General features: G+C 39.8%; 1 protein-coding gene across 1 annotated transcript in view; it reads left to right on the forward strand.

The window, feature by feature from the left end:
• Vwa8 (von Willebrand factor A domain containing 8) overlaps positions 1–24,761 on the forward strand; it is a 327,640-nt gene that overhangs the window by 4,787 nt on the left and 298,092 nt on the right. Inside the window, exon 2 of the mRNA XM_048422107.3 lies at positions 16,703–16,780. Within this exon, the coding sequence (XP_048278064.1) occupies positions 16,703–16,780 (78 nt within the window). The remainder of the gene's footprint in view (positions 1–16,702; positions 16,781–24,761) is intronic.

Genomic DNA, 24,761 nt, shown 5'->3' on the forward strand with positions numbered 1-24,761 from the left:
CTTATCAAAGCTGGGCGTAGTGATATATGCCTTTGGGAGGCAGAAGCAGATGGATAGCTGAATTCGAGGTCAGCCTGGGTTACATAGCGAGTTCCAGGACAGCCAGGAATATGTAGAGAGCCCCCATCTCAAATAACAACAAACAGCAGCAACAACAAAAAGGAAATTATTAGTTTAAAATAAAACTTGCCGCTATTCATTGTAAAATTCTGTATTGATTAAACACTGAAGAAAAGAATAAAAGGTTTATGGACTTGGCTGGTCTTAATAGGCCAGAGCCATGGAGGATAGAATTGGTGAAATTCTAGAGAGAAAAAAATGTGACAGATCAAATTTTCCCTTTAATATTTAATGTAAAGGAAAAAGAAAAGGGTGCCTTGAAAGATCAGGGAATCTTTTGCCCTAATTTGCTCTGTAATCCACTTATTGATGAACGTTTGTGAGTGGTTGTCTTATTTTTATTGGAATGTTTGTTTTCAGAATGTCTTTGGGGGTAAAGTGAGCTCTCTTCCTCCCTCAGCATCTTTTGTCTGTAAAATGACATTGTGATGCTTGTTGGGCCTGCCTTTGCCTTACTAGAATGACAGTGTCAATCAACAGCCATTTGGTTTTTAGGGGAAACAGTGTACACTGAAAAGCCTGTTACCTGGTTGGATTCAAGGGGGTGTCCCGTTTCTTCTGGCCAGATTGGATAGCTGTAGTTCAGATGCCTTCAGGGCTTGTATGCTCCCTGCCTTACCCTTGGTCCTTGTACTTCATAGTTCCCAGACACTGGACTCAGTTTGCTATATTAATTTTAGTGTCTGGCAGGATTTCTTCACGAGGAAATAGCACTAGGCTTACCAGCACCTTAGAGCTGCATTCTTTTATCTTATGTCTGTTTGTTTTGAGACAAGGTCTCACTGTGCAACTTTGCCTGGCCTAGAATTCATAGGCATCTATCTGCCTTCTGGGCCCTGGGATTAAAGGTGTGCACCACCAATGACAGACCTGTACCGTTCTTGAATTTCACAGTGTTAAAGAAATAGCATCTTTTCCTGCCACCATGGACAAAATTTCCAAGCTCTCTATGGCAGGCAAGTCTTCAGGCACCTACTCATCTTTGAAATAGTCACTGTGACCTGAGAGTGGGGTATTCTGACTATTTTGTGCAGGATGCCATCTCTAGGGGTGTAGGGTGAAGGTCAGAGTTAGGGTTTCAGTTGGAGGCAGGAATTTTGATGTCAGCGAGTGGGTAAAGAATCTAGTATATTTAAACACATCAGCTGTCCCCTGAATGAGTAACCTCCAAAGGGATTTGTATAAGATTAATTATTGTATATAAGGTACTTTATTGTCTTAAACATATTTTTTTCTTATACACTTTTGAGAAATCCCTTTAAATAAAAACCATTCTAAGAAATAAAATTACAACTTTCTACTTAAGTATTTTCTAAATTTAAGTTCATTTGGAAGGTCTTGGCTTTTATAAAAGGGTCCTTTTTAATTAAAAATTTCAAGCATATTTGTTCCATATATGAATAAAGACATTTAATAATTGACTATAGGTATCTTTGACAATTTTGTGCACTATATGGATTTGTCTTATATGTGTTTTTCATTATTTCCTATATAAGTACAATTAAATATTCAGCAACATTATATTTGTACTTGTTAAATATGCTCATTGCAATTAATCTAGTGGTTGCCACTGATTATCCTATATTTTAAGTGCACTCCCCCTTGATTTTTCTTTATTTTGAGTCAGCGTCTCACATAGTCTAGGCTAGCTTCAAGCTTTGTATGTTGCCAAAGATGTCCTTGTACTTTGGATTCTTCTGCCTCTCTTCTCTTCAACATGGAAGGATTAGAAGGTATGCCACCATGCCTACAACCTAACCCTCATCTCTCATTATTACTTTATAGGTTCTGATGTAGCCCTGACTGGCCTGAAACTCACAATATAGACCAGGCTGTCCTGAAACTCACTGTGCAGACCAGGCTGACCTCAAACTCCCTGAGAACTGATGCCTCTGACTACTGGGATTAAAAGTGTAGATCACCACACCTGGCTGTCTTTTTAATTATTTGGTTGTTTTGAGAAATAATCTGGCAGTGCCGCCTTGAGCAGCCTTGGATTTGTGGTACTCCTCTAGGATTGCACACATGTGTGATAGCATCCTACTTTGAAATTCTTAAATTAGGTTTAATGAAAAGGATTGACCTCAGAAGAAGCCTGCCTTGGTTTCTTCTGCATAAATTATATTTGTTGACAGAGATTTCTGTCCCACCTGGTCCTACAGCTATTCAGTCCCAAAGAAACACACAGAGGCCTACATTAATCATAAATTAGTTGGCCTGTTAGCTCAGGCTTTCTTGTTAACTAATTCTTACATCTTTCATTAACCCGTAATTCTTGTCTGTGTTAGCCATGTGGCTTAGTACCTTTATCAGTGAGGCATTCTCATCTTGCTTCCTCTGTGTCTGGCTGACAACTGCAGACTGAGCCTTTCCTCTTCCCAGAATTATCCTGTTCTGGTTGCACCACCTATAATTCTTTCCTGGTTATTGGCCAATCAGCATTTATTAAAACAATATAAGTGACAAATCTTTATAGGGCACAAGACCATTGCCCCACATTGATTTTTACATTTTCCTTTAAGCCACCTCATTTAAATAAATCTTTTATAAGTGGCTTGACTTAGGAGTATGCCCATAAATAGCATGTGTTCAAAGGATGCAGAAAAATTACTATCCAGGGCTTGAAAACAATATCTTAGAAGAAAACAGTAGTTAATTTAAAACCAATCATTTGTTCTCTTGCCAAACATTTGTTGAATATCTAGAGTTTGAGATACTGTATTTGGCACAGGATATAGTGATGATTAAAATATCCACCCTCAAACAAGAGAAACCCTCTTGAAAACTGAACAGTGGTCCTCAAGTCTTCACACATATTTTTTATTTCATCTGCTAAAAGGATTTGCAAATATATATGCTTTGTGTATTTTTAGGTTGTTACCTAGAAGTTTTCCTGATTGGTATAAATGGTAGCAAAGGGTACTGTTTCACAGAGAAACCTTGTAAACATTGAGAATTTTGTTTTTTGAGACAGGGTTTCTCTGTGAAACAATCCTGGCTGTCCTGGAATTCACTCTTAGACCAAGCTGATGTTGAACTCACAGAGATTCGCCTGCCTCTGCTTCCCAAGTGCTGGGATTATTAAAGGCATTTATCACCACCGCCTGGCAAACACTGATATTTAAAATGAATTTTGTTTGTTTTGAACAGGTCTCTTTTTTAGTGGAAGTAGACTACCCCAGTAGTTTGTTTGCTCCATCTATGTCTGGAAAGACTCGAAACTCTTGGCCATCAGATATTCCTTAGTCCTGTCTCTCCTTGAGCTTGAATTTCAGCCTTACTTATTTCTATACATAATGATTTTACCTGATAAGCTTTTTCTTCCTAGAAGTTTTATTTTCATATTACTTTTTTGTAACAAAGAAAATCTGAATGTTTCATTAAACCTTCTGTTGTTATAGTACATAATTGTTCAACATGACATCAGTGTTACAGAATTTGATAACTCTTTGGAAAGAAAACTTTTAATGACAAGCTATTTTCTCAGTCCAATTTTGCCTAATGTTAATTAACATATTAATATGACTATTAGTTGAATGAATCAATTGAATGTTAATTATTGCTAGAATGTAAGCAGTTCTGATGTAGAGGTGTCATTCAGGTCTTCTCAGACTTTCTACATTTTATGTCAACAGTAGTATCTTGATCTGTACTAATTGACAACTTGCTTAGGGTCTTACTCAATTTTGTTGGCAATAGACATAGAATCGGTTCGATTTTATCAACTTGACACAAACTGGAGTTACTGGGGAAGAAGCAACCTCCATTGAGGAACTGCCTTCATCAGATTGGTCTGTGGGGTATTTTCTTGATTAGTGATTTGGGATGGCCCAGCCCGTTGTGAGTGGCGCCTGGCCTGTTGTCCTGTGTTGTGTAGGGGTGCAGGCTAAGCATGAAAAGCAAGCCAGTAGGCTGTGTTTCTCCATGACTTTATGCCCTAATTCCTGCCTATGCTTACCTCAATGACAGGCTCAACCCTGTGCGATGTATTAAATCCTTTTCTCCCCAGACTCCATTTGGTCATGGTGTTTGTCACAACACCAGGAAGTGAACTAGGACAGTCAGAAGGCTCCTGACTTATAGAAAAGTGTTGTGCTTGGATACTGAAGTTATTTGTATATTATTTTTTGAAGGGTCATTAAAATCACTTCACTAAAATTTATCAAATAACATTATCAGTTCTATTCTTGATGTCTATTTTACCAGTATTTGGGGACAAACAAAAACTATTAATTTCAATATACATTTGCTAATACAATTTTTTAAATATTGAGAATATACTTTAGTTTATGACATGTTTAAATACATTTTGTCAAACTCTTAAAGTTTTCACTATTAACAAAGGTATCTGTACTGTTAAACCAACCGTTAGTTTGCCTTTCTGACAGGAAAAACAGTTTCACCTTTTAGTTAAATTGAGTATAATATAGTTTAATGAGTGAAAATTTCAAAACCTGTTGAGAAATAAGTTTGGGACATCTTTGAACTGGTTTTCAGAACAAATGTGTACCTTTCAACTAGATAGACAAAAAACTTATTCTTGTGGTTACATTTGTGACTATATATGCCATACATTCATTACATTGATAACATATTTCATAATAAATGATTTTGTAGCTTTGATCTTTTTTAAATTGATAAAAAGAATACAGTATTAAGGTTAGAGTTTCATGAATCAAGGACTGTGGTACAGACATGATGTTCTTTATTAAATGTGTATTAAGCTGTATTGATTGGGCTTGGGGAATAATTAAATAAAAATCACTTATAAGAATTGGAAATTTGTTAATTTTTAAAGCTTGATGCTCATACTTTTGATGTATTTAGTAAAACATAAATCTACTTGGTGCAGAGACTGGTGTTCAACAATGTCATAATAAAGGTATGGAAATAGTTTTATATGATGGGAAATAACTAATGGGGTTGCATACTTCATGATGTTATTCAAGAATAAATTTTTGTCTATCTAGTTGAAAGGTACACATTTGTTCTGAAACATGTAAGTTCTCTCTGATATTCAGCCAGACTGTTGTGGAGAGTTTTATAGTATTCTACTAGGAATTATTAATTAAATTTAATGAATAAGCAACAGTTATCAATTATATGAAATATTTCAGTTGTTCATCAGTGCCCTTAAAATGTATCTTATTTCTTTTTTGTGTGTGACCATGTACACAGTATAGGGTAATATGGTACGGTGATGGTATTGGGATATCCTGACTTACGGGGAAGCCAGGATCTACTTAGAGCCTCAGTAGGATGGCTCTGGAGGGGTAGAGCCGCAATAGGACAGCTCTGGAGGCTGGAGCTGCAATGGGACATCTCAGCCCTGGAGGAAAGGTATCCTGACTATTGGGAAGCCAGGCTACCTGAAGCTGGGGTGCTGTGGGGGACGGTCTCCCCGCAGGATATAGAGATCCTGCTCTTCTCCTGGAGAGCTTCTACATCTGAGTTCTGCTCTGTTCCCTTGTGGGAGCATCCTAGCAGAGCTATCTGCTTCTTTCTGCCCAAGATGTTTCTTCTGGTAACACTCTGCTAGGGGAAGACCCCAGCAGAAATGTAGCAATCTCCAGCTCTGTCGAAAAGTTGATACCTCCCCCGCCTCCCGCTGTCCTTACTTAGCCCCCTTAAGGAGTCCTAGCAAGGTTCTTCTGCTTTGCTCCATCGTTGTCACCTAAGACTCTTTTGAGAAAAACATTAATTTGGGAAGGAGGAGTCCAGGAGAGTGGTTGCCTCTGCCACTTAAATGCTGCTCTTAACTGAAGGGGTGGAGAGGCTTATATAGGGCTTCTTAGGGGCGGCATTTTTTTTCCCAGGGAGACGGGGGATTGGTTAATTTTTCCCTGCTCAGGGCTTGGTCAGTTTAGCTGAGATGGCTCCGACTTCATGGCCAAACTGTGTTTCTTTCACTGGTCCTTTTTAGCTTTTTGACTCTAATCTTAGGACCAGGGCATATTTCTTTCACTGACTCTAATTCTAGGGACAATATGTGTTTCTTTGATACTAGTTTCAGAGCCAGAGCACATGTCTTTAGTCCCGGGTTCAGGGATAAAGATGTTTCTCTCCCTGACCCAGGTCTCAAATATAGGGTGAGTTTCTTTCTATGACTCTGGGTTCAGAGTCAGGGTGTTCAGTGATTGGTCAGTTTCCTGCTCCAGTTCTCCCTTTTACCCTACACAGAAGTCAGGCCAGTTTTCAGGAGCTGGTTTTCTCCTTCCTCCATGTGGGTTCAGGGCTTTACTCGGCTCTTCAGGCTTAGAGGCAGGCTCCTCCCCCTCCCACTCCCATGCCATCTTGCTGGCCATCAACAGTAAATCTTTAAAAAAAAGCGGTTGTGTATTTTCAAGATAAGAATTGAGACAAGCTGAGGGTTATCTTATCTTCAAGTGTGTTCAAAAGCTGTGTTTGAAGTTTTCTATTCTTTGCTGTCTGACATTTCCCATCTTGGCTTATTGATAAGAGTTATGTCCCTAGTCTATAATATGCTTTATTTGACACAAGCTGGCACTGACCAAAATAGCTCTGAAGCAAGTCTTTGCTTTTAGTACAAACATTAATATCTCAAGACAATTTTATTTACGTTGACTTGAATAGTGTTATAGTGTTTAAAGGATGCTGGTTTTGACCATTCACATATATGTTCCTTTAGTTGGTGCCGTGACACAGTGTACTGTAGTAAAATAAGTCAGAGAAGGGGCTATTCTGAACACTTGGATGTGGAAGTCTGAAAATGGATTCTGAAAGACTACTGTGCTCTGTACCCTTGGAAAAGGCTTGTATCACTTCATCCCAAGTCTTTGTAAAATAAGAAAAACAATAAATACTTACTATTAACTTTTAATAATCATGAATTAATGAATTAAAATTTATGTGTATGGATGTTTTACCTACATATATGAATGTGTACCACTTTTGTGCCTAGTGCCCTTGAAGGTTAGAAGATGACATTAAATACCCCAGAGTTTCAGACAATTATGGGCTGCCAAATGGGTGCCTAGAATGGAACCTGTGTCCTCTGGAAGAGTAGCAAGTACTGAGCCATCTCTCTAGCCTTCCCAATCAGGAATGATAATACAATGTTGTAACATGAAGGGGCCTGCTTTTTGGGGTTTCTGTCCCACCCGGTACCCCACAGCTGGCAAGGTCTCAAAGAAAATCACACAGAGATCTCCATAAGATAATAAACTGATTGGCCCAATAGCTCAAGCTACTTATTCGCTCTTGTAGCTTATATTAACCCATTATTCTTATCTATGTTAGCCACATGGCTCGGCACCTTTCTCAGCGAGGCAGCTCACATCTTGCTTCTTCGGTGGTCTTGGCAGAACTACGGAGGGAGCTTCCTTCTTCCTAGCATACTCCTGTTCTCATTGCCCCACCTCTACTTCCTGTCTGGTTGACCCACCTATATTTCCTGCCTGGCCAATCAGTGTTTATTTAATTCAGTGTTAATTTAAAAAAGACAATTCTTCTGCACCACAACATGAGAAATGCTTGCAGAAAAGAATGTGATAATATGTTCTTGAGGGGAGAGGAGATTGTGTCAGAGAAAAAGATTTAGTGGAGGAGGTGAAGCTATGGAGGAGCAGTTTCCTAAATGGAGAGTAGGCTGAAGGCACAGGCCAGTCACTAGAGCCAGAATGCGAGGGAAGAGCTGGCTGGAGATGAGTGCGCAGGCAGAGCCTAGATTTCATTTTTACTCAGGTTGAAGTAAAGGTGTCTGTAGACAGTGGGTAAATGTGCCATAGTCCACTGGCAGCTGTGCAGTGTGGGGGAGTGATGAGCCCAAGTAGACATTTAGGAGTTGTGTTAAGGGCAGAATGATTGCTGTTTTGTGAGGCCCACCAGTCAGCTCTCAAATAAATCATACACTGGGAGGCTTATTATTATTTATGAATGCCTGGTCTTGGCTTGTTTCTTGCTGGCTTTTCTTAAATAATCCTGACTACCTTTTGCCTCTGGACCTTCATGTTTCTTAATTCTGTATATCTTACTTTCCTTCTTACTCGGTGACTGTCTGGGGGGACTGGTCCCTGATGTCCTCCTTTCCTTGTTCTCTTGCTCCTTGCTCTTTTATCCTCTCAGATATCTCCTTCCATTTGTACTCCCTGCTTGCTAGCCCTGCCTATTCTTACTCCTGCCTCACTACCTGCCATTCATCTTTTTATTGAGACCATCAGGTGTTTTAGACAGGGACAGCAACACAGCTTCACAAAGTTAAACAGATGCAGCCTAAAAAAGTCACACACCTGAAAATAATATTCCCCAACATTTCCCCCTTTTTTCTTTCTGAAACAAAAATGAAAAATTTTTAACTTGAACATAGTAATACTGTATACAATAAAAACAATTATCAAGTAAAGATTATGTTCACAATGTACTGAATTCCATATAATGTGTGTCTGGTAAATTTAAAGAATAATTTATACTATCTCAGTAAATTCAAAGTTTTATAACTAACTTACTTGCTATCATATCTAAGAAAAACTGTAACTGTAACTGTCTAGTCTTCAACTCCATCAAAGACACCAGAAGTATATCATATTATTTAAGTAAACAAAAAGTACATTGCAAACTACTTATAAACACTCTAGAAATGACAGACATCTGACTGCTTGGACTGTCACCCAATGTTCCTTTGCAATGTTGGGGCATCCATCTTCAGCCTATAGGCCAATACCGTATTGTATGAGTTTGATGGCTCCTAAGTTCAGCACTCTAGCCAAAGATGGACAAGTTCATGATTCTTCAGGCAGAAATGATGAAATGCCTGGTTCATGTCCATGTCATGCCGCCTCCTTTGTGTCTGCAGGAGACATGGTTAGTTGACCATTGCCTCATTTCTCAATGAAAACAATTTCCATTGTGGGTTCTTCCTTTGTGTTTTTAAAAAGTCTCTAGCTTCATGGTTAAATGTTTGGGGAGATCTTTCATTTACTCTTTTTGTCATTGATTTCTAATTTAATTTCATTATGGTCAAGAAACATACTTTAGGATTTTAATCCTTTGAAATTTACTGAGGCTTGTGTTATGCCAAGCCATAAAATATTTTGGCTAACATTACAGGCACATTAAAAATATGTATCATGCTGTTATTTGCCTTTAGGTTAAGTGGTCTGAGTAGGCTCAGGGTCTCTGTCCTCAGCTCTACCACTTGTCTTGGCGCCATATATCCCTGCTTCTTTCTTTACTTACGGAGACGAACATATTAAATTATCTGGCCATATTTGGGTTTATTTCTACTCTCAATTCTTTTGAGATTATTATTTTTTAAGAGATATTCTCCAGATCCCTCCTTGTCAGTCACTCCCATAGGTTTGCTGTATTTTTCCACAGAGGACAACTGTTAGGAGGGTGATCTAGGTACCTGATCTATTGTTCTCTCTGGAGCCCCTCGGGGTGTAATGGTTTTCTATTGTTGTTAGTTACAGAGTACTGCATTCCCCTTGTTTTGAATTCTGCCCTCATCTTCATGTGGTTCTTTATCATACAATGAAATGCAATGAATTGACATTTTACTGGGTGTGAGGCCCAAACCAGGCAGGCTCAAACAATAAGAGTGGAGAAGGATTTCTTATGTATAACAGGTAAGAATAGCATGGAATCATCCCAAAATAATGCCCTCTTTCAGCAAAAGAAAGGAAGCATGGAAATTTTTTTCTGGCAGTCTATTTTATAGTCATATAGGAAAGTATTTCATGGGTACATTCCTGAGCATACTTACTTTACTGTTCAAAAGAAAAGATGGCTACATTTTTGGGCATGCTTAACTTAAGCCCATGAAACACATACATGTTTGAAATGTTAAAATGGAGCGCTAGGACATTTTGGAGCATATTCTGTTCGTATTATAACAGTGGTGGTCAAGAAGGCCTTTGGGCATGTTCACTTTGCATTTCTAAAAGGCAGGAAAATGTGGTGGCACAATCCTAGAGTCCCAGCCTGGAGAAATGGAACATAAAGGGTCAGCACAAAGTCAGCCCGAGTACCGTCTTGTGCTAGAGTGCTGGGGTTGGGGTGTGATGGCAGACCAGAAAGCTCTGGAGCAAGTTTGCTTTTCTCCAGAAAGTTTTAGCTGGAAAAAAGGGAAGGACAATTTGAAAGTATGTTTATACAGGATTTTGCTTAGAATGGTGTGTGTAACTAATGATTATGTTCTTTCAGTGCCTCATTTTGGATGATCCAGAATTCTGTTTGCTCCTCTCTAGCACTCTGACAATTGGCTCTGCCTGGGGAAAGGGTTTCACTCAATAGGAATATTTAGTGCAAAAGCCTGAAAATGGTTCGGCATGTTCATTGTGCTGGTAACTATGTGTCAAGTCGGCACAATTTGGGAAGAGGGAACCTCAGTTGGAAAAATGCACCCCCCCCCCCCCCGAACAAGTCTGGCTTGTTGGAAACCTGTGGTGTATTTTCTTGATTGATGATGGGTTTGAGAGGGCCCAGATCTCTGTGTTACCACCTCTGGCCCAGTGGTGCTAGATGCTATAAGAAAGCAGGCTGAACAAGTCAAGAGGAGCAAGCTAGTAAGCAGCATCACTCCACAGCCTCTGCATCAGCTCTAGCCTCTAGGTTCCAGCTCTGTTTGAGTTCCTGTCCTGATTTCTTTTAATGATGGACTAAGATGTGGAAGTGTAAGCCAAATAAGCCCTTTCCTCTCCAAACTGATTTTGGTTATGATGTTTTAATTACAACAGTAAACTGCCTCCCCCCCCCACCAGACACTAATCTTAAGTGTCTAGTGAGATGATTGTGGCTGTAATTGAAGGAGTGCAAATAGTTGGAGAAGAGATCCGAGAGGAAATGCAGGAGTCAGATTAGAAACATCCTTTCTAGGCCATTACAAAGCCCAGAGGATTAACCAGTAGCTATCATGACTTGTCTCTGATAATATTTGGTTGTTATAGCAGCTCTGTTGAAGCTAAATTGTGGAGAACCAGACCAGAAGCAGTAGATCTGTAGGGGGTATGAGAGAAGGCTGCCTGGGACTGTCATGGTTGATTTAACTGGAGGATTCTTTCCCACCCACCAGTTTCCAAATAGCCACTCTGAGACTTAACATTAGTTACAATATTAATATTAGTTTGGCCTATTAGCTCAGGCTTATTATTTACTAGTTCTTACAACTTAACCCATTTTTATTTTCTATATTTTACCATAAGATTCATGGCTTGTTACTTCTTGTTTCTCTGGTGGCTGCTGGCATCTCTCAAACCTCACCTTCTTTTTCCCTGTATCTTTGTTTGGATTTTCCAACTAACTATGTTCTGTCCTGCCATAGACCAAAGCAGCTTCTTTATTAACCATTGTTAATAACACATATTCATAGCATATAGAAGGACATCCCACATTCAGGTTGCATTGTAAGAGGGAAAAGACTGATTTCAAGTTGCCGTTAGTACAACTGGGGAGTAGTTTTTAGTGCAAAGATCAGATGTTCAGTTCTAAATACTGAAAACTTTCTTACTTTTTAAAAAAATCATAGTAAAGGTGATTATAGATGCACCTCCATTGGTAGAGTGCTTGCCAACATTCGTAAAGCCTTTGCTTCTGCCTTAAACACTGCATAAACTGGATGAGGTAGTGTGTGTTGTAATTTTAGAATTTTGGGTGCATAGCCAGATGGAGGCTAGCCTGGGCTACTTGACACCCCATCTTAAACAATAACAACAGCAAAACCCAGCCCCAAATACAAACAAATAACCTTCTCCAACAACAACACATCCCAATAAAGAGATTATAGCCTATCTATTCCTTGGTTTATTTTGTAATTCTATTAGTATCTTTTTCTGCTGAAAAATATTAACAAATATCTGTCTGGGCTAGTGTAACAACTACCATAAATTATGGTAATGTAAATTTCAATTCTTACTACAAAAGAATAAGAGGAGGTTTATTCTGGAGTCACATATGAGTGATTGTGGACCATGAACACAGATTCATGTTCTAATGTAGTAATAGTTTCATGAAACCTTTTTTTATTGTAGTAGAACAAATAAAGTCATGAAACAGGACTTTTTTCAGACGTTGGTGGAAATGTTAGGTGGGTGGTTACGGCACAGCAGGGGAATTTCTGATACAGGTCTCAGATGCTCTCTGATGCCATTAGCCTTTGAGTTATATATGAGTTATAAACAGGAAGCCTGTTTTATATGGGCAGTAGTTTCATTCAGGAGGCTCTACCCTTATGAATTAACCAATTCGCAAGGACTCTACATCTTCATAACATTGCCTTGGAGGTAGATTTTGTTGGGACAAATGTTGAGGCCATAGCACAAACACCTTGTATGTGCCTCCTAGGATGATGAGAATAAGCGGCAAAGGATGAGAACTAGAAATCCCTCAAAGCCTGTACCAGGCTGCAGCTCTCTCTGGTAATGTTGGAGTGCTGTTTCCGTCTCCACCCAGCATCACCAAATTGGAAAATTTCTTGCAGATCTCATATCTAACGATTGGCTTATCATTCAGTTTCTATCACCTAAGTCATCGGGTGGTTAAGTATTTCTCCCTATGCTTATTAGTTTGAATTTTTTGTGAATTGCCTATCTATATATCCAGTCAGTATTTCTGTTTGGAGGTTTGCGTTTTTCTTATTGGTTGTTGCTAGTTCTGTAGATATTTGTCTCCATTGATTGTTATATTTTAACATTGTGTATAATAATTTTATTATAAAGCTCTTTAAATCTCTTTGTGGAGATCTCAGTATGTAGTACAGACTGCCTTTGAACTGTCTTCCTGCTGAAGCCTCCCCAGCACTAGGATTGTAGATAACATCACCATGGCCAACCATGTATGTGGAAGAATGAGGTGGATTCCCAGGGACTTGCTGAAGTCAAGGCTGTTGTGTTACACTACAGAAATTCAGTGGCCGTGGTGGAGACACTGACTCCGCCGCAGGTTCCACATGGTGCTGTGTGTTGTGAGTCTTCAAGACATTCTGTGAGAGAAAAAGAAAGAGAAAGTTGCCTGGGGAGGAGGCCTGGTGGATTATGGAGGACGTTTATAACCCTCATGATTTTGTTTTCAGTGGTTTTGCCTTGGTACCTCCTGGCAGCTAACATTATACCTAATAAGGATTTAACTCTGTGTAGAGTGCTTTTCTTCTCTTAGTTTTTTCATGTGTATTTAATAAATTCTATCACACATAAAATACTTTCTCAGAGGCATAGAATTTCTCATTTGAAAGTCTCTGTTTTAGAAGGTTCTTTTGAAACTGTGAAAGACTTAGAAGGTAGGAAGCATCCAACAAGTGTTAGCCAGCTTTGTCATCAGCAGTCTAGGGGCTTGGTGTCCAGTGTACCTCTACAGCTTCCAGCTAGCCAGGCTGAAAGACCAGCTTTTGAAGAGCTGCTTTTTCTGAGCTACTTTTTCTGTGTGTCTTTGAGACTGTTCTAAACAAAGTTCTAGATGCCAATGGTGTTACTTGCCAATTTTGCTGTTGGAGAGAACACAGTAGAGGGAGATTGGTTTAGTCCTGCACTGTAGAACAAGAGGTTAGTGTTGCCTTACAAGATCGAACTCTGTAGATGTTGAGAACTTCCTCTCCCTCTCACTTGATTCCCTCAATCTAGAATTCTCAACATTTATGCCACTTGATATGATTTAGGTCACTTTCTGTGGCCTGGAAATAGTTAATTTTGAGATCAGGTTACTAGAGAACATGACTTGAAAAGATCTGAAAGAATGTGAGAGCCTGCCCTATTGATGCTTTGGATGATGATGTTAGCTAACTTTTCTCTTCACTGGAATCCACATGCCTGCCACAGGCAATTTAAAGGATGAGAGATTGATTTCCACTTAGGATTTCAGAGGGTTCAGTCTGTCATGGTGTGGGAGCCGCTCACATTGTGGTGGGTTGGGAAACAGCCAGGGAAAGATACCTTGAGGACACACCTAGGAACCTATTTCCTCCAGGAAGGACTCACCTCCTGAAGGTTCTAGAACCTTCTAAAATAGGACCACCAATCAGGGACCAAGTGCTCAAATCATGAACCTATAGTGAACTTTAAAGGATTTCATAAAATCCTGTCCCTGGCTCTCAAAGGCTCATTGCCATCTCATGAGTACAATGTATCCAGTCAATACCCAGGAGTCCCTTCAATCTTGACACTTCCAGTATTATTTCAAAGTCTCCTCTGATACTCAGGCCAAACTCAGCCGTGAATCTCTGGAAAATCGAAAAGAAAACCATGTGCTTTTAGTATACAATGGCATATCCCGAAAGGCAGGAATGGGAGACTACCAGTGGAAGGTCAGACAAGATCATGGACGTCTGTGTCTGTTGTCTGGTGCCTGTGGCAGTGCTGTCTAGACTCCAGTGTTCTTGGGTACCTCACCCCCATGTCCCCACACTGTGTCTGAAATGCCTTCAGGGCACTTTTGCTATTGGTTTTGTTTTTAATTGTCCATATTTCTTTACCCATTGTGCCCTTTGTTTTGGATATAGCTCAGTGGTAGAGTGTTTACTTAGCAAGTAAGAGGCCTTACAGCCAATCTTTAGTATGACTCCCATCCTCAAAACCATGTACTAGGGGCTGGGCATATAGCTGTGTGGTTGAGTACTTGCCTAGGTCCTGGTTCCATCCCTAGTAGTGTTGACAGAGAAAAACAAAACAAAACCAGCTACATTTTCTTTGTCAACGTTTTCTTCTTTTGCTTTTTGAGACGGGGTTTCTCTGTGTATAGCCCCGATGTCCTGGTACTAGCTCTTGTAGACCAGGATGGCCATGAACTCACAGAGAGCCACCTGCCTCTGCCTCCCAAGTGCTGGGATTAAATGTGTGCTGCCACCACCTGGCATCCTTGTCAACTTTTATTATGTTCCTTTCCTGTGTAGACCGCATAGTTTTGAAATCCTTCAGCTCTGATTTTTCCTTATTTCAATAAAAGACTGAGTAAAGCATAATAATGGCCATGCCACAGCCTGAATGCTATAAAGGTTTGAAATTTCCTCTGTAAAATTAATTAGTCTGTTATTTTGAAATCAGTCTTACTCAAATTCACAGTATATAAACACGATATAGAAAAGTTCTTAGCTGGAGCAGAGCATGAAAACACTGTCATTTGTCCTTGATAACGTCCTTTTCCCCATCTGGAACCTCGTGAGTGGAGTCCACTGGGTGACTTTGTGTTGCTATTCCTGTTACCTAAGCTCCCATCAGAGTTCACTGTTGCTCTGCTTACAGCATCCGAGGACTTCTCTGGCCTGCATCCAAACTTCCTGTCCACAAACTAGTTCCTAAGACCTAAGAACTACATGATCATGTTCAGTCATTAATGACCCCTCTTATTGTTACCTGTTTCCTGGGTCCATGCTGAGTTTGTTTTCTCACAGTCATTAAGGACAACAGAAGAAGGATGAGCAAGCAGGTTTTACTTGTAAAAGAGAGTACTAGTTACCCTCCAGCAAAAGGGGTCACGAAAACGGGCTGCTAAATAGTGTTTTGGAGCAGGCGTCATTATGTCCTAGGAATCATTTGGTGCCACCAATATATAAATTAGGGTGGGATTAATTTGCCTGGCTAATTTGAATGTCTATGGAAATTCTGATTGGTTGATGGACCAATTACAAGAGCACAGGCTCAGGAAAGCCTAATTGTAGGGAAAGGCACCAAGAAGTGCCAAGTGGGGAGGAAGAACCAAGAAGTAAAGAGAGCAAAGGTTGGTGGTTGACTGACATCTTGACGGGTCAGAGCTTTCGGATGTAAGCTGTTGAGTTCACCGATTATGTAGTTTGTCCTACAATGTCAGTGTTCTTGGTGCTGACAGTGGAGTCTACTGGGACAAGGAGACATGCTTTCCTTGGATCTGTAATCCTATGTGCCGATAGAGTGGGGATGCCTTGCTCCTATCAGTTTGGTACCGATTTTCTGTATTATTTTCGTACCACTGTGACCAAATTACTTGACATAGATATTTTAGAGGAAAAAACATTTATTTGGCTTCTCGTTTCAGACAGCTCAGTCCATTATGGTAGGGAAGGGATGGCACAGGGCTGTTGTATTCAGAGGGGCCTGGACCAGAGAAAGAAAGTGGCCAGAGATACCCTAAGGACTTTGCTTACCCCCAGTGACTTGTTCTTCTCACCTAGGTTCCACCCCAGAAAGCCTCCAGAATCTGTTGAAATGGTTTCACCAGCTATGTGTTCAAGTCATGAGTCTGTGGGGAACATAGAGTCAGATCTTAAAAGTAGCTATAGTAAAATCTGATCAAGGTCAGTGAGGTGGTTCCCTCTGACCTCCACATATACACATCCTCCTAATATAATGAATAAATGCTAAAAAATTAAAACTTTAAAAAACAAATTTTTCTGTATAGTTGTTGCCTGAATTAGTATTGCTGTTGACATAAAGCCTAAGTCTGGTTGATACAGTTTAGTGTTTTTTGACAGCCTGGTTCCTGAAATGTGAATTTTCTCAGTGCTCACTTCTTTCTGGTATGGCTTACACTGTGGATGGAAATGTCAGATGTGTGCCTGGTACATTTGTGTAGTGTCCCACCTTGGAGGTCCCGAGGATTGTCATTGCAAGAGTATGGTGTATGTCACTTGTCTCCTGTAATGATTGTATTTCTTCTTTTTTAGGTGATACAGTTAATATTGGAGATGTGTCCTACAAGCTGAAAACACCCAAGAACCCGGAACTTGTCCCACAGAACTACAGTAAGAAATGATACTTGTGAATTAGTACTTTTTAAAATTTTATTGTGGGCATTAAATAAATAATCAGAGCTGCTGTGAACCCAGGGTGCTGCTATCAGTTTTGTGCAGTAGAGCATAGTGCTTTTCTCGGTTTCTGTCATTTGCTTTGGAGTGGTTACATCTGTCCAAGGCATCTCCTTTTCTCGTTTATGGCTTCTATCAGAAAGTCCATGTTTACCATATACTGTGGCTGGAGTTGGACATTAGATTAACAAAACACATGTAGTGAAAATAAGTTTATATTTGGTTAGTTTTGGTCATTTGTGTGAACATCATGATCACTCTCATCACCTCTCAGTTTCTTCTTGTCTTTGCTTTCCCTGCACGGAAACCACTGTTTTCTTCTTTGCCATACTCAATCAGCTGCATCTATTCTTTAGTTTCATGAAAATAGTGATCTGTGTGTGTGTGTGTGTGTGTGTAATGTATGTATGCATGCATCTGCCTTTTTTCCACTAAGAAGATGAATTTGAGGTTCATCTATGTTGCTGAACCTCTCCATTGTTGTAAATTTTCTTTATTGAGATTTAATTCATACACTATACACTATACAGTTCACATTTAAAGAAGATTTATTTTATGGATATGTGTATGTCTGAGTGTATGTGTGCAGTGCATGTGAGCATATGCCTGGAGAGGCCAGCAGGGTATCAGATCCCCGTGGTTGTGTGCCATGTGATGTCTGTGTTGGGTCTTCTACAAGAGCAGCGATGCTCTTAACTGCTGAACTGTCTCTCTGAGCCCGAAGTCCACTCTCTTAGAATAACCATCCAGTTCTTCCTAGTTGTCCTGAGCTGTGCAGTCATCACCACCACCGCACCTCAGAGGAGCTTTGGTACTCCTAAAAGGAAAAGCGAGAAAACATGATGGTCCCTCCTTCCATGCCCTCCTTTCTCCTTTCCTTATCTCTAGCCTTGGGCAGTCACTACTGCTCTATTTTATGTTGCTCTGCAGTTGCCTGCCCTGGACATGTCATGGCAGTGGGGTCATATACCAAATGCTTTCTCCATCTGGCTTATTTTATTAGTGGGATGTTTGATGTTGTAGCATGCGTTACTTCATTGCTCTTTATGACTGAATAATATCCCATTATATGAATAGTTTACGTTTATTTTACTTGTTCTTTAGTTGATGGGCATTTGGATGGGCATTGTTTCTAGTTGGGTCTGTTGCAAATAATATTAAAGAAAATTTTATATAAAAATGGTTTTGTTGTTGCTATTGCAAATAGACATAGGAAAGGAGTTGCTTGGCCATACTGTAGCCCTGTTTAAAGTTTTGAGTAATTATTAACATGACTTTCAAAGCAGTTTCACCATTTTACATGCCATCAGGAGTGTATCGTGATTCCTGTTTCCCCATGCCCTCATTAACACTTTTCCTGTCTCCTTTGGTTGATGTTGTTTTGAGATACTAGGAGTTGAAGCCCGGACTTCATGACTGCTGTACAAGCACTATCCATTGAGCTGCACCCCTAGCCTTCTCAGATTTAGTTAGAATTTCAGGCAGGGCATGACTTTGAACTCACTGTGTTACTCAGCCAGCCTCTGATCTTTCTGTCTTAGTCTCATGTTTCTCTGGTACTGGAGACCTGTGTCGCCAGGCTCTGCCTTTTTAGCTGTAGCCATCCTCTTATGTGCAAAGTGATGGCATAGAGTTTTGATTGGCATTTCTCAAACAACTTGCAGTCACTTTATTGCTCAAAATAATCTCACTTTGTCACTCAAAAAAATTTTAAGTATGTTTCTAATATCCTGGGAAATTAAGTTGACCTTGGGAAGGGTCAGCCCTTAGCTGTTTTGATCTGGCCTTAGGCTCAGTCTTGCTACCCTCCTCTTCTAGTCTGTATTCCAGTCTTTGGGTATGATATTTAACCCTTTAAAGCAATGTTGTTCAGATTAGTGCTTACTTATGTGGTAATACACACACGTACATGTATGTACACGCATATATGTGTGCATCTGTATATCTACACATATGTATATGCACACACACATATGTTTATATGCACATACAAATATATAAAAAACCCTTTGTCTCAGTATCTAAATGGTGTCTGTCTGGCCCTTCCCCCCGTTTTTATGCTATTATTGTCATGTGAATTATACCCTTTTACCTGAGTCTGGGGTCTGGTGAAAGTTAAAGGAATGACCATGCAAGCATGAGAAGAGATCTTAGTTTGTTTCTCAGAAACCACATGAAAAAGCTGGGTGTATAGCCGGGCAGTGGTGGCACACACCTTTAATCTCAGCCCTTGGCAGGCAGAGGCAGGTGAATCATTCTGAGTTTGAGGCCAACCTGGTTTACAAAGTGAGTTCTAGGACATCCAGAGCTGTTACACAGAAAAACCCTACCTCAAAAGGCTAAAATAAATAAATGAATGATTAAAATAAAAAGAAAAGAAAGAAAGAAAGAAGAAAAAAAAGTTGGGTGCAATGTCACGTGCTTGTCTTCCCAGCGCTGGGGAGACAGGGACAGACAGAGCACCCTGCCCTCACCTAATTGGTGAGGTTCAGACCAAGTAAGAGGTCCTGTTTTATAAATCAAGGATGAAATGTTTGAGGCATGATGCCCAAAGTTGACCTGGGCTTCCTTCCATAAGCGTGTGTGTGCCCCGCCCTCCTATCCCCACATTTCACTCAGCTGCGTAAACATACACTTTCACACAGAAAAGTCTCCTGCCAGGTTTATCATCATTATTTTATAAAGTTGTCTTTTAAGGCTGTGAAAGGGAAGCACAGACAAAAGCATGTTTACGTCTTCGTATTTACCCATGCAGTTTATTTTACAGTTTCTTTGGGTGAATTTGAATGGTTGTCCAGTGAGCATTTATGTCAGCCTGATTTCCCTGTACCTAGGCCCAGCTATGGGTGAATGATCTGTTTTTGTTATCTAGAAATGTCTCAATTTTTTCTTCATGTTTTGAAGGATAATCACTGGTTACAGACTTCTCAGCTGACAGTTTCTTTTGGCATTTTGAATATGTTATCCTGGTGCTTCCAGACTTCCTGGTTTCTGTGAGGGTCAGTTATTGATCTCTTCAGAACCCCCCCCCCCCACCTTATTCTGTGAGCTCTTTGTCACTTTTCGCCTTCTTATGAAGAGTCTTTTTGGCTTTTGATGGTTTGACTTGGATCATTTTTTGCAGCAAAGGGTCCTGTCCTAAAAGCCTGTTCTCCAATGTGACTGTGGATGATGGAACCTTTAAGAGATGGGGCCTTGCTCCTGACTGTTCATTTCCCGACTGCCCTAATTTGAAATAATCACTCAAAAACTATATTATTTACAATACTGTTTAACCAATAGATTAAACATATTGCTAGCTTGCTCTTACATCAAAAATTAACCCATTTCCATTATTTTATATTTTACTGTGAGACTTGTGGCCTACTTGCAAGGTTCCAGCTGGTAGCTTGTGTCTTTCCCCACTGGCAGCTAAATGGCATCTCACAACTCTTCCTTCTTTCTCCCAGCATTCAGTTTAGTTTTCCCAGCCTAGCTCTATTCTGCCCTATCACAGGCCAAAGCAGTTTCTTTATTCATTAACCAATAAAAGCAACACATATACAGAAGGACTTCCCACATCATTTACCCTTTTCTATTTAAATAAAAAGGAAGGTTTTAACTTTAATATAGTAAAATTGTATATATCAAAACAGGTATCAAACAAGAATTATAGCTACAATACTTATATCTACTTTATCATAACTAAGGAAAAGTATATCTACTATTCAACTTCATCAAAGACTCCAGAAATAAACAAAAAGTTCATTGTAAGCAACTTCCAAAACTCTAGAATTGAAAGAGACATCTTGCTGCCTATACAGTCACCCAAAGTTCTTCTGTATTGTTTGAGCATCCATCTTCAGCCTACTGACCCATAGTATCTGGCAGACTTTTCCATGAAGCAGGAAATTTCAAAGACAGTTCCACCTATATTGGCAGTTTGTTAATCACTTTCTTCTGTGTCCTACAGAATGTCTAACAGACTCTTTCATGAAGCAGGGACCCTGAAGGACTGTCACACCTCCTTTAGGTAGCTTCAGCAGTCATTTTTTCTGTGGGTCCTTCTAGTCAAGTAGTTCAGGCAAGAGAAGTTTCTTGCCCAAGTGGCTAACAAACTCCTTGAGGAGACTCATTGATGCCATCATCCTCTTGAAGTAGATTGGTGCTGCCAGGAGTAGATGTGTCTCACTGTCGTGAAAAGTCCTAAGTTCTTAAAACATTTTAAATGTCGTATTCTGTAATCTTTGAAAGGTTTGAAGAATAAATATCCATGTACATCTAGAAAATCTAATTAGCATAACTACAAGCTTAACTATTATAGATGATTATCTATTAACGTATATTTTAAATTATACATTAGTTTTAAATGAGTTGCACAAACATGATACCTTTATCAAGAGCAGAAATATACATATAATAAAATTGACCTTAAGTTTGTATCAATAAACCAAGATCCATACCAATACAAATCTCTATAACATATCCCCCTTTAAATGTAAACAGACATTTATAAACAATATTTGGGAATTGGGATGTAGTTCTCTCCAAACTGTTTTCTGCTTTTTGTTGGGCAAAGTATTTTTTTGGGGTGTTCACAGCAACCTTTTGGGAAGCCTTGGTCCATCAAACTTCATTAGTCCGGAAACAACCCATAGGTTTTCATCCTCTGTAGAAAGAAAAGTAGAACCTCTTTTCCAAAGCAACAGATTCTTAGACCTATATTTTGAAGTCAAGATACCTCTAAAGTATGTAGGTTGGTTTACCTTAGCAGTCCACACAGTGAAATGTCTCTCTGTACTTAGCTCCTTCACAGCCAAAAAAATTAAAGAAAACACAATAATATACATAATCCAAACTGTGTATTTTCCATCTTTATATGGCTTATTTTTCTTACTCAATTACTTTTTCTACACGTTTAATATTTATTTTATAATCTTTACTCCTTTAATCTATGTCTGTACTCTTTTATATTACATTTTCTATTTCTTTCTTCTTTTTCTTCTCTCTCCCAAGCCTATGAACATTTTTTAAACACACTGTGTCTCATTTAGAGGTCTTTTATGTCTGAATCTGTCCTACTGTATATCTGTAATCCTTTTCTGTCTAGGAGTGCTTCTTAAAATGCTAAGCACTTCTTAAAAAGTTAAGTAAGTGTAGGCATGACTAGGACCAAGGCTGCTTTGCCTTTAGGCTCTGCCCACTTGAACATGGTGGAGGCATGTTCACTGCCTCTGTAAGCCGTGCATACCACCTGAGTTCCAATATGAGTGGGTCTATGTCTAGCCATTAAGCATTTTGTAACATGCTGTGTACAAACCCCATTTAAATGCTTGGCCTCCTGAAAGAAACAGAGTTATTGCTGACAGTACAAACCAGGAAGCTGCCATTTTGAAACCACATTTTTTTTTCTGCTATGGCTGAATCAGGAAGACCTCTTTTAAAGGAGCTGCATAGAATTTTTTCTCAAACTCTCTCAGGTTTTAAGTGGTTTGTTGGCCACATTGGCCCCAATTTGTTGGTGGGACACCTGACAATGATTTGCTTTACAAAGACCAAGACTTGCCCTTCCCCACTGTTCATCTTTCCCATATCATTGATTTCTCTTCCTCTCACATACTCCTACTGTGATGTCAGTTATAACAATGAAAGGCTGACTTAATACAATGTTTATTAAGTTTTAATTTCTGACTTTATCCTGTTCAAAAGTTTGGTAAGCTTCTTGGATGTTGAATGACAAGGTTTTGGTCATTTCCCCCCTTTAGCCTGCCTCCTTCCTTCCCTGCCTTCCTGCCTCTCTTCCTCCCTCACTTTTCTAGAAGTCTTATTATTGGTAGTTGATAGACTTCATAACCCCTGTCAGCATCTGAGACTGTTCCTCCTTTTCATTTCTCTTCCATGGGCTGGATTACATCAGTTCATTTTTCTTCATGTTTGCCTTCTTCTACATTCGTTCAGGATCTTTCTTTACATCAGATGATTCTATTACTTGCTCACATCTGCCTCTTAACCTGTCTAGTGAGTTTTTCCTCTTTACTTACTGTAGCTTTCAAGTTCATAACGTCTGTTGGAAGTTTTAAGATAATTTCTGTCTAGTGACATTGTTTGACGCATTGATGTTACGCTGTCCTTTAATTCCCTACTCAGTTTCTTTTCATGCTTAGAACATATTTATAATAGCCAATTGCTTGTTGTCCTAGTTGTCCTTCTATTGACCAAAAGTAGCTTGGGGAGGAAGGGATTTGTCTTACAACTTCCAGGTCCCAGTCAAGTGAGCGAGCACGATGGCAAGGTAAGGAACCAGAGGTCAGGTGGAGCAGACCGTGGGAGGAACGTCGCTCACCAGCTTGCTCAGCCTGCTTTCTTCTGCCACCCATAACCACCTGCCCAGGGCACTGCCCACAGTGAACTGGTCTCCCCACATCAACCATGTGTCAAGAAAATGCCCCACAGGTTTGCTTACTGGTCAACCTAATGGAGGCATTTCTCAAGGTTCTGCCCTCCCAGATGATCATGTTTGTGTCAAGCTGACAAAAACTAGCCAGCAGACATGTCTACCAAGTGTCTGTCTGCCTGTCTCTGTCTACCATTGAGGACACTTCCAGCCCCCTCGGACGACTTTAACTCTTTCTTTCTATGCACTTCTGAGCCGTACTTTTTCATTTCTTTGTTCTTGTAGTTTCTTTTGTTGAAAGTGTACATTTAAAGTAATGTGGCAGCTGTGGAAAACAGTCTTTTCATAGGAATTGTTGTTGCTGCTACTTTAAGTGACTTTGCTTAGCTATCTCTCTACATTGTATTCTTTACATCCTTGTTTATTAAGGTTTCCCTTTAGTTTAGTGATCACCAAATGAGGACACAACTTTTTTAAATGTCCTGAAGCACAAATTCCCTTGGTTTTTACTGAGGGGCTTTTGTTGTGACCATACCATATTAGAAACATGTTGAAGTCTTTCTACAAAGTCAGAATTTATTGATTAACAAAAAAATTCATAAAGCTGCGTCAATCTCTTGGCATTATCACCCCAAGTACTACTGAGCTCACTTGATGATCATGGTCATTGTCAACCATGCCTGTTTTACTTCAGCATCAATTATATTAATTTCAAGATTACATATTTTATCTGACACAGTTGTGGGTGTATGTGTTTGCGTGTGTGCGCAGAATGACTAAGAAAGGGCTAAAGAGGCTGCAGAGTTCAAACTGCCTGACCTGAAAGCAGAGACTTAGAACTTGGACAGAGGCAAGAAAAATGACTGGAGGGATCAGGAAAGAAATTTTCCAAACTGCAGGCACAAACTTGTTCAGAGCAGTCAAATGTATCGTAGTCTTTGGGGGCTGAGTGGGGGGGAAATGGGTCTATTCAGTACCAGGAGTGGGAGTTACACGTGGTGTGATTGATAGGCACATGTGTTGGTGTTTTCAGATATTGTTTAGTTGTGTTCCTGTTCTAACTCGGCAAGTCCATATTTTATTTATGTGAATGTTCGCCATCAGTCTGTGCCATGGTGGAACTAGACAGATGGTGGTTGTTTACTCATACAAACAAGATGCTGAGTCACTCTCCCCCAACATTTGCTCTTAAAATCTAGCCAACTGTGTGCTGGTTTGGTTTTGCCAACTCAACACAAGCTAGAGTCTCCTGGGAAGAAGCAGCCTCCTTTAAGGAATTGCCTCCATCAGACTGAACTGTGAACATGTCTGTGGACATTTTTTTTTTTAAAGTAATAACTGATGTAGTAGGGTCCAGCTCACTGTGTGTGATGGGCAGATGGTCCTGTGTTGTATGAGAAATCAGATTGAACAAGCCATAGAAAGCAAGACAGTAAGTGGCATTCCTTTCTGACTTGTGCTTAAGTTCCTGCCCTGACTTCCTTAGTGTTAGAATTTGACATGACGTGCAGGCTATAGGTTGTTTGGTAATGTTGTTTATCACAG

The sequence above is a fragment of the Myodes glareolus genome, chromosome 12 (genome assembly GCF_982192425.1).
Source record: "Myodes glareolus chromosome 12, mMyoGla1.1, whole genome shotgun sequence".
NCBI classification, from domain to species: domain Eukaryota; kingdom Metazoa; phylum Chordata; class Mammalia; order Rodentia; family Cricetidae; genus Myodes; species Myodes glareolus.